Here is a 9,845-nt window from a genome sequence, read left to right as displayed (position 1 = left end):
GTGCTTTTTATTCAGTTGCACGCATATAAATTTATTTATTTTTTCTGCTGTCACCATTATCCAGAGCAATGCTTGCGCCAAAGGCGCTTCCCTTCACTTCTATTGCCGATCAATTCAATGTTGTCGATAAATTAAATGTCATTAATTTTATCGTCGCCTTCGTTACGTATTCGAACATTGTAAATACTGATCCAGCGAGAGGAGAGAGAAACGGAGAAAAAAAAAAACAAAACACCCGAACGTAAAGCGATTTTTGTGTCCACAAAACATAATGTAATCTGCCATCACTTGCTTTTTGTGCTGACTCTTTTCCATTGTGTCGCGTTATGTCGTTGTTTTCGGTTGATTTCTGTTTATATAGGACTCTAATGAGTTGTGTGTGTATGTGTCAAACAAACGGAGAACGAATCGGTGTTTGGTGCTTCTGTTGCGTTTTCACTGATATATCACACTCAGCACAACCACTTTGATCACATTAAAATCTATTTCGGCCTAAATACACACATCATCAAATCCAAAACTCATCATTCATTTCATTCCTTCCAGGAGATAAGCATTCACTTTGGTTTTTCTTCTTTCTTCGATTTCGGTTGTCGACATCTTTAATAAAATACAACGAAAAATAACAACACAACCTTCGAATCCCTGGCATAAGCATCAAGCATATATCTTTATCCCATGGACTGACTATGGAAGAGCATCAGAACAGAAAAAGTTTATGCTGTTGAACTGCACAAACAAATTGATTTCTTGAATTTGCCCAAGCTGAACACATGATGAACGTGCGGCTCGGTGCAGGACGCATTGCTCTGTGAAGTGAAAAGAAACGGAAAAAAAGCTCCTCGCGCGATGCTGATCTGGTGAGAAGTGAAAAATTCGGGTGAAAACCGTTCTGCGTGCGCGTAAGCAAGACCGAATGGAGAGAGTGAAAGAAAAAACGGAAGATACAACTAGAAATACGACTAAGTCCATCCATGTGTAAGCCCTTTTATCATTTTCGAATCGTACACATTATTTCGTTTTCACAGCATCGCCCAAAATGTGCGATTACCAGGACCTTTTCTGTCGTTTTTTCTCTTGCTCGCTCACTCACTCGCTCGTTTGCTCGCTGAACAGAGGATGAGATGTGACTGTGCGTATCTTGTGTCGCGAGCGAGCTAGCGAATGAGCGAGAGATGGCTGAATGTGAGCAAGCAACACGATGACAGCTCAGCGCCCAATGTTTTATATCATTTTTCAATTCCATTCTATTTGGCGTTAGACATTTTCAGCATGCAAACTCACCCAACCATTCATCTCTTCGTCATCGTCTTCGCAATGGTTCTACGAATTTTCTGCGTTTTTTTCTCTGCTTTCTTCACGCCAACGCCAGCCAACACAGCCGCCGCCATCGTCATCATTGTTCTTTTTGTTTCGGTTATGTGTGCGTTTTTTTCCCACTTCTCTGCTCTCTGTTCTCGTCGTCATTTTTGCTAAGTTTACATGTGTTTCTTTCAGTGAAACTGCCGTTTAATGTTAGCACATTTCTTTCTGTTCTCTTCGCCGGCTTACTCACATATAGAAGACAACCGAAGGAAGAGAGATTCGCACACACTGTTTGCTCTTCCAGTTCGAGGAATCGACGGGAATCGCTGAGCGATACACACAGCCGACAAAACGGAAGTAAAATTGAAAATGAACACAAAAAAAAGTTTGCTCTGTTCGTTCTGGTAATCGATGTTGTTGTACTGCCATATATCTCTCGTTCGCTCTCAGTTTTTTTTTTCCTTTTTCTTCTTTGATTCGGAGTTGCATGTATCGCGTGATTTCATTTCTTTCCATGGTCTTACCATCATATCGACATTTATCACGCAGAGCGTCGATATTTTATTTTGTACATTCGGGTTTTGGCGTGTTGCTGTTTGGCGTTGTTGTTGTTGTTGCTGCTGCTGCTTCGCTTCGATATCCACTTTCTCAAACGGAACATCTAAATTTCATTATGAGCGCGTGATCAGGCTGATGGAATCCAACAACGACATGCATCCACACAGCAATTTCAAATCGGCGAAAACAATTCAATAAAACAATATTCCGATGGAATGGGTGAGAGAGAGAGAGAGTGAGAGAGAACGGGAGAGTGTGAGAGACATTGGGGCTGAAATGGTATGGTACAGTGCCAAACAACAGATTGTTCGGCTTATTTCAGTGTCAATCCAAGTGATGTCAATCTAATACATTTATTGAACAGCGGCGCAAAAATTCAGGCAGTCAAAGGAATAATCGCAGGCATTATTTCAAATGGAACGATATAATTGATAAAGCAGTGACGCCAGCCAAAAATCAAATTGAAACGCAAAAATGAGTCCCGGAACATTCGACTGATGTGCCGTCAATGCAACAAAGTACGACAGTCACTCAAAATTGAGAGTGTGACGGCCGTCGAAAAATGATGCATATGTTATGAGATATTCAGAATGCGCAGGAAATTCCAATGGAATCGTTTAATGACAAAAACGTTTAATAAAAAAATAGAGAAAGAAATTCTAATGGAAAAATACTTTTCAAGCACAGTTCAGATGAACGAAATTGAAAACCACACATGCAATATTCATAGAGAAAATTAAGTTGCAGCTTCTATTCTCATCTCAACGTTTATTATTCACAAAAATGGAACAAACATTAATTTTTACGTATATAACGGTGGCATTTGAATGGAGATGAGCCGTTGTTAGCAGTCGAAAATATATCGGATGATGAGTGGCACTAACATATCTAACTATTTACAAACAACATATGCAGAGGCTATGATATTTTGCCGCTCTGGCGTATCACATCTCACTGTATATTGGCTGTCACTGATAGGATGACTTCCCGCCAAAAATGTCCAGCCTCTGCCGTCCTGAGATCTGCAATCCCCACCACCAGACATCATCTTTTGGCCAGTTTGACAGCTGGCAGTGGCCACAGGCCATCGGAATGCGACAACTTCGGTTTTTATAAGTTCACCTCCTGTCTATGCATTCAAAAGCAAAATAATACGTTCTTTTTAACTATCAATTTGGAAAAAAAAAATCCGAAGAACGATGTATTTTGGTATTTCAGTACTTACAACAAAATTAGTATGTTTGGCCGTATTCATTCCTTCGAAGAATCGGATTTTTTCATCAATATTTTGATTGAGTTTATTTTGAATGATGTATTTCAATGCACCATCTAGGTGTGAGACCTCCAAAAACTGTTTGAAGCGAAAAAGAGTATTAGTGCTTTCTAAACAGAGTGATGCCCAGTGGGTTAAGGACAAACCTGTGACATTGCTTCATTTTTAACTCTTTGATGAAGATTTACGAATTCGTCCGAACGGAAGTATTCAACTCGATCAAGTGAGCTTTGCATTGAATTTGTAAAATGATTCTGGCGTTGATTGAATATTTCTAACGTACCTATCAGCGCTGATTGGAAGTTATTCAAATTTTGGTCCAATCTCCCGCGGAAACTATTTGAAATATCACCGTCTCCCATTTTACTTCTGTCGAACTGGAGACAAGACAAAGTTTTACTTATTAATACAGGGAAATTAGTTACTCAAATTGTTGGTACACAATACCTCTTCCAAAGCAACATGCTTTGCTGCATTGAACGCGTTGCTCAAATCGGGGATTTTTAAATCTGAGCTCGAATTTTCTGTATGACTTTGTACTTTCATCTTAGCCGCCTCGAAGATTTCACCAATTCTTATCTCGTTGTGGATATTGGCCTTTTGCTATGTAAAAGATTCCAAATCGAAACGATATAATTTTTTTAATTCGAATATAATAACTCAGCTGGTACAACAGCGTGTCTTATGTACCAAAATCGGCCGAATATACCGAAAAAGAAGAAGCAGTTTTCGGTTAATCATATGTTCTTTTGCGATTGAGAAAAATAGCGATTTTTTAAGGTGCTAGTCAAGGTAAACTGCTGTTTTAGTCCAGAATGAGCAAGGATTTTTGAATAAAAAGCAATAAATGGTCATCACTCATCAAATGTTGTCACAAAACCTCAAATGCAGCCAACACCATTGTGTTGCAATCCTGTCGTAATGAAACTTTCATTGGTCTTTTGGTTAAACATTAAGCGGAAGGTAAATAAAATTGCTGCGGTGCGGAAAAGTTTGGATTACGTATATAATTAATTTTATATTCTTATGAGATTCACCATTTTACAATCTAGAAAAATGTTATTTGTTTCAGAACATGATACCTGAGATAAAATCTTCGAATAGAAAGAATTTGTTGTTTGAAGTTGAACCGATGATACATGTAATGTATCAAAAATTGTATATCTGATGTGCGTTTTTGTCCCAAAAGTCCGTCACATACATCATATGTATCTTACTGAAGTCGATACATATGAAAAACTATTTGCGGTATAATTTTTGAACTTTCAGTGTATTAAATGTACAAAATTTGGTATATTCGACCTGAAATATACCGGTATATCACTTACTTCGAAAAGTGACATTGAAGTTTATTTGATAAACCGGTAAATACGAACTGAACCCGTGAGCATAAAAACGACTTATTAAACAATCGCCGAACAAAACGATACAAGAAAAAACTACCGAACAAAACGTACCACAGCGGTAATGTGTAGCACAGCGGAGTTTCATTTTGAACGGTACAGTCCTGCTGTGTTACGTTTTTAACGTGTGTTTTGTTTGGTAGTTTTTTCTTGTATCGTTTTGTTCGGCGATTGTTTAATAAGTCGTTTTTATGCTCACGCGTTCAACTGGCGTGTGCCTGTGAGAATTTCGATAAAATTGAACCACACGCCACAAAAATTGCGTCCGACTTACAATAAATTCTGAGCGTTTCCTCTCATTCTCTGCCTTAAACGAACCGAACTTTTCCTCTGTGCTGCTTTCGATTTTATTTTGAAAAGTCGATGCCAGATCATCACCGCCGAGTTTTGGTTTGGCCAAAAACTATTTTAAAAGGAAAAACAAATGCAAATAAAATTTGTATAAGGCTGTTAGATGAAATGTTGCCTTTTACAAATCAATATATGACAAACCTTCGCTAAGGATTCTCTTTTGATATTATTGTGAAGTTCCAAAAGTGCTGTATCGCTGAGATATGATTGTACTTCGTTTATGGATCTTTGCATTGTATTGATGTAATGGTTTAAATAGTCTGTATAGAGAATTTGATAGCTTACTTCAGCTGTGGCCTATTGAAAATCAATAAAAAGTATTCATCACTTCAATATTGTACAGTAATTGCGGTATAAGATATTGAAAAAAACATACCCTGAGAACCGTTTTCGCTTCCGGTAGTGTGTCTCCATTGAAAATGTTCATATAAGATTCCAAGTACTGAATCAAATCGCGGGCTCGAACTTTCTCCCCATTGATCCTTTTGACGATGAGATTTTCTGGGGCGAAAAGTGCTGGCACCAAGTCTTTCGCGTACTTTATGAAATCTGATGAAATTTGTCGCAAATCACCGGTGAAATTGCTTCCATGCGCAACGATGAAACCTGGATGAGGCATTAAAAATGCCTGAATTTGCTCGAAACTAACCTTGACGCGTGTTCTCAGCATACGCATCTCCGGTGTTTGATCCTCATTTTCAGATAGAAAATCGTCGATCACTTTGTGACCGTCCCAACCGTAGGGTGTTTCGAATGCGTATGGCCAATCTCGCACAATGAACAATAATTTTTGAAATGGTTTCTCATCGGTGTGCTGAAGAGCCAGTCGTCCATATTCAGTGAACAGTTCCAAGTGTTGTAAATCGTCCTCTTTTACATTTTGCATGAGGTTGTAGCACTGCACTGACGACAGCATCATAGTCAAAGCAAAAATGGTCGTATAATCACGTACACTACTTTTACTGTCAAAGATTCCTTGTGTGTCAACCAAAATGATTGCCACCTTTTCACCGTTGGCAAAATCATGAGTGAATACTTCGGACCATGTCCAAATGCCAATCGTTTCTCTTTTTTGACCAGCACGAAACTTGAACCCATTCACTTGGCTATTGGTTTCATGCTCTCCTAGCCAATCCGACACATTGTGACTCTTATACTATTTAATGGAAAAATTACGCTTTATTTTATGTGAATAAACACTTTTCATCGAATGAACAATTTACCTGAGCTTGTAAGTATTTGACGAAAAAATTCAACAGGAAGCTTTTCCCTTGTCGGAATGCACCGGCGATGGAAACAACAACAACATGCCGATCTTTGATATTATCGTTTTCTAAAATTGGTTTCAATTCATTCAGTTCCAAAAGGAAGGTATGATTAACTGGGGTTATTATTCGAACGGCTTTTGGCGAGTCGAGCTCGTCAGCCGACACTTTGTAGAACAAAATACCGAGAATGAACGGCATACAAATTGACCAAGAAACTATCCTCATCGTGAATGTTTATAGACTGAATGTAAATTCATCGCTTCTGATTACTTATAGTCAATGTGTTCTTTTATCGCAAAACCAGTGTGATTCAGCAAATCCATCATTTCATTAAAACAAGATTATTTCAAATCGGTGATAGGATTGGGGAAATTTGGATTGGATTCTGCGATAAGACAAAGGGGACTTTTCGGTATTGCTTTTTTGAAAATTCATTTTTATATTGGAACTGGTTTCTTGTTTATCAAATGTGATGTTTTGCGATTTGATGTTTGCTGTTCATTGACACAAGTTCCAGTCTAATGCTGTCAGACAAATCAATCAACTTTGAGGAGTGATTGCTGATTAATTTGATTTCGTTTCATGGAAATCTTTACTTTCAATGATTATTATAAAAATTCATAATCGGTTAAATGTTTTCGAAACATTTTTTCAATGTTTAATCCAATCTCATTTTTAGTCACTCTGTACAACCTTGACTGTCGAAATGTGAAAATATAACAATGTGATAAAAATCGACCCAAAAAGGCGTATTAATATTACTTATACAAATGAAAGACATGTACTTCAACCCTCTAATGCATTAATTTTTCCCAGGGCTGGGAGTACTGGTACTTGGTTGATTTTCGGCCATAGATAATTAAAAAAATATTCATAATCCTGGATTCCTCATGGTTTAGTCAGAAAATGCGATTGACATAAATCAGAGAACAATCAAATCCATTGTTTAAAAGTGTCAAAAATGTGTCTAATTTGGAGTTCGAATAATTTATTTTGTCAAATTTTTGTTTTTGCACACATTTTTGTTTATAACTTTACAATCACACTACATAGACAAAAATTGCCAAAGACAAAAATAAAGAGAAAACATTCAAATGTTGCCCGTCTAGAGGCGGTTGTATGCATTAGAGGGTTGAATATGTGATCAAGAGAGTTTCCCGCAATCAGTTTTTTTATTTGAAGAGATTTGACATGTCGTTTGATAAGGAATCAAATGCGTGCCCCAAATGTGAAAAACAGAATTTATTGATATGTCTTCATTCTTCCAGTGTTGATAAAGGTCGTCTGATTAAATGTTGCACATATGACTCAAATCTCATTTAAATGAGATCTCACAAATTCTGCTTGCTTCATGAGACAAGAGGTCAAATTGAGGTGATTTGAATGAATCATATGAATGTTTTGCTAATTAAAACTGTTCTAAAGTTGGTGTTCAATCGAATGCTTATCGCCATTAACCATTGACATCATTTAATCACATTTGATTCACCATTCACATTCGTAAGGGATTCTCCTCTTTCACGTAATCTATTTGGATGAATCATTCCATACTCTGAACCAGCACATAGACTATTATAATCAACAATCAGTGACCAAACATCAATTATATATAGAAAAAAGCTTTTAGAAAGAAGCAAGTATTTAGCAAATAGAGACTTGATGTTTTTTTCTTTCAATTAAACACATGCATTTATTTCTTTTCGCGAAGGACACGTAAAATTTATGCATATTTCATAGATGACATCTGAACAAAGATGAGCCTTGGACAGGCTTTTGATAACGGTTAAAAGATGCAATGATTGGTGCTAATAAGTAGAATTATTCGCAAACAACATAGGCCTCAGCAATGACATTTTGCGCCTCAGGCATGTCACAGCTCACTTTATATTGGTTCTCACTGATAGGACGACTTTCGTATAGAAAAACCCAGCCTTTGTTTTCCATTGATTTACAAAATGCATCACCAGCCAGCATTTTCTTACCGGCAGGACAGCTGACCGTGGTAGTTGGCCAGCGCCACGCGGAAGCTTCAGTTTTTACAAGATCGTACATGACTTTCTATATATTAAAAAGTGCATTGTATACATATGATATAATTAAGTTTATTTATTCTATTACCTCAGACACGAGTACCAAATAGAAAAGCGAAAGAACTAAAAAAAATTTCATTTTGATACGACTATGAGACGCTCTAGAAATAACGATTGAAATCAAGTCTTAAAATATGAATGACTGAATGAATTGAATTGATATGCTTTTATAGGATTCATCACCAAGTTTGGAGCAGAAGAAATTATTTTGATAATGAATGATTTATGCCAAAGAGCGGGAACTTTTGCATATGCTCTATGTTTTGATTTCTTTGAATGAGATTATTTAAATCAAATCATTCTGCACAAAAAATCCCAGCATATAATAAGGACGTCATATATGACGCACAATCTTGGTTAAACAAAATAAACAAAAAGAAATGCTCTAATTACCAAATAAATCTGAACTCGGTTGTTTGGTTGAAAAATGTTACAGACATTCGTAACATGAAAACTCAATGTTTACTACTAAAACAATTGTATTTTATTGAAAAAAAGACAAGTCAAACTCATGAATATATTTGGTAAGTAATAAATTATTCGCAAACAACATATGCCTCGGCAATGATATTTTGCTGTTCAGGTGTATCACATCTAACTGTATATTGGTTTATACTGATTGGACGACTTTCTGCTAAAAACGTCCAGCCTCTGCCGTCCTGAGATCTGCAATTTCCACCGCCAGCCAGCATTCGTTTACCAGGAGGACAGCTTGCAGTGGCACCAGGCCAGCGCCAAGCGACATTCTCAACTTTCACAAGTTCGCCCATAATTTCCTATATGTGTTCAAAGAGTGAATTGAAATTAATAATAAGTTATAATTTATGAATTGTTGACGTTAAAATTTGGGGGAAAAAACGATTGAAATAACCTCATCTTACCTTCGATACGAGTGCCAAACAAAATAGTGAAAAAACCCAAATCAATTTCATTTTGATAAGGTTGTTGGATGCTCTAAATTTAACAACTCAATTCGATGTTTAAAATATGAATGACTGAGTGGATTGAATTGATTAGCTTTTATAGGATTTATCATCGAATGTCGCGCAAAAAAGTGGATTTGATAACGAATGATTGATACTGAAGTGCGGGATTTTTTGCATTTGCTTTATGCTTTGATTTCTTTCGACAAAATTAATTAAATCAAATCATTCCCCACAACGAAAAAATCCCCAATTGTGTTGGTATGTGACCTCTACTTGAATATGCTATCCGCAAATCCACACATTATTGTCGCTAGTAACGATTCGCTACCAAATTTGCTATGTTGATTCTTTCCGATCCAATATTTGAGCGGAGTTTCCAGAAGAACTTGGTTAATGAAAATCACATACAAAGTTCCCCTTTAAATACACGTTTATTTCCATATAATTTTTGATTCTTTAACATTTTTTCTGTTTCTTTTCTAGGCATGATGACACACTACAAATCAATAATTTGATATGCTCTAAATACAAAATCTAAACTGTTGATTGTTCAAATCATAAGAAGGAAATTTGACAGATACTGGGATGTAAATGAGTAATGCTTGTTACAAAAATTATTCACAAACAATATAGACTTCGGCCATGACGTTTTGCTGATGTGGCGTATCACA

At 36.6% G+C, this 9,845-nt stretch overlaps 2 protein-coding genes across 2 annotated transcripts; both read right to left on the bottom strand.

Annotated features, from left to right (window-relative positions):
- Positions 1 to 2,599: 2,599 nt before the first annotated feature.
- On the bottom strand, positions 2,600 to 6,405 carry LOC129578469 (atlastin-like). Its single transcript, XM_055467130.1, has 8 exons — positions 6,114 to 6,405; positions 5,267 to 6,046; positions 5,032 to 5,187; positions 4,814 to 4,942; positions 3,584 to 3,739; positions 3,283 to 3,513; positions 3,089 to 3,214; positions 2,600 to 2,992 (listed from the first exon to the last, which is right to left on the bottom strand). Exons 1-8 carry the CDS (start codon positions 6,381 to 6,383, stop codon positions 2,756 to 2,758), a joined length of 2,085 nt encoding a protein of 694 aa, XP_055323105.1. The 5' UTR covers positions 6,384 to 6,405; the 3' UTR covers positions 2,600 to 2,755.
- A 2,304-nt stretch (positions 6,406 to 8,709) lies between these two features.
- Positions 8,710 to 9,264, bottom strand: LOC129578034 (shufflon protein B'-like). The gene is made up of 2 exons (XM_055466077.1): positions 9,130 to 9,264; positions 8,710 to 9,024 (listed from the first exon to the last, which is right to left on the bottom strand). Exons 1-2 carry the CDS (start codon positions 9,178 to 9,180, stop codon positions 8,785 to 8,787), a joined length of 291 nt encoding a protein of 96 aa, XP_055322052.1. The 5' UTR covers positions 9,181 to 9,264; the 3' UTR covers positions 8,710 to 8,784.
- Positions 9,265 to 9,845: the final 581 nt, after the last annotated feature.

The sequence above is a fragment of the Sitodiplosis mosellana genome, unplaced genomic scaffold, assembly GCF_009176505.1.
Source record: "Sitodiplosis mosellana isolate CC-2019 unplaced genomic scaffold, AAFC_SMos_1.0 Smas_scaffold_6226, whole genome shotgun sequence".
NCBI classification, from domain to species: domain Eukaryota; kingdom Metazoa; phylum Arthropoda; class Insecta; order Diptera; family Cecidomyiidae; genus Sitodiplosis; species Sitodiplosis mosellana.
The sequence above is the reverse complement of the archived record's forward strand: the minus strand, read 5'-3'. Positions and strand labels throughout refer to the sequence as shown.

Excerpts from the sequence above, each read along its gene's own strand:
- LOC129578034 (XM_055466077.1), bottom strand. The coding sequence starts at position 9,180 with ATGAAATTGATTTGGGTTTTTTCACTATTTTGTTTGGCACTCGTATCG. Across the intron at positions 9,025-9,129 it reads GTTTGGCACTCGTATCGAAG|GAAATTATGGGCGAACTTGT; the intron begins GTAAGATGAGGT and ends GAACACATATAG.
- LOC129578469 (XM_055467130.1), bottom strand. The coding sequence starts at position 6,383 with ATGAGGATAGTTTCTTGGTCAATTTGTATGCCGTTCATTCTCGGTATT. Across the intron at positions 3,514-3,583 it reads AGCATGTTGCTTTGGAAGAG|TTCGACAGAAGTAAAATGGG; the intron begins GTATTGTGTACC and ends TCTTGTCTCCAG. Across the intron at positions 2,993-3,088 it reads CCAAACATACTAATTTTGTT|ACAGGAGGTGAACTTATAAA; the intron begins GTAAGTACTGAA and ends TTGAATGCATAG.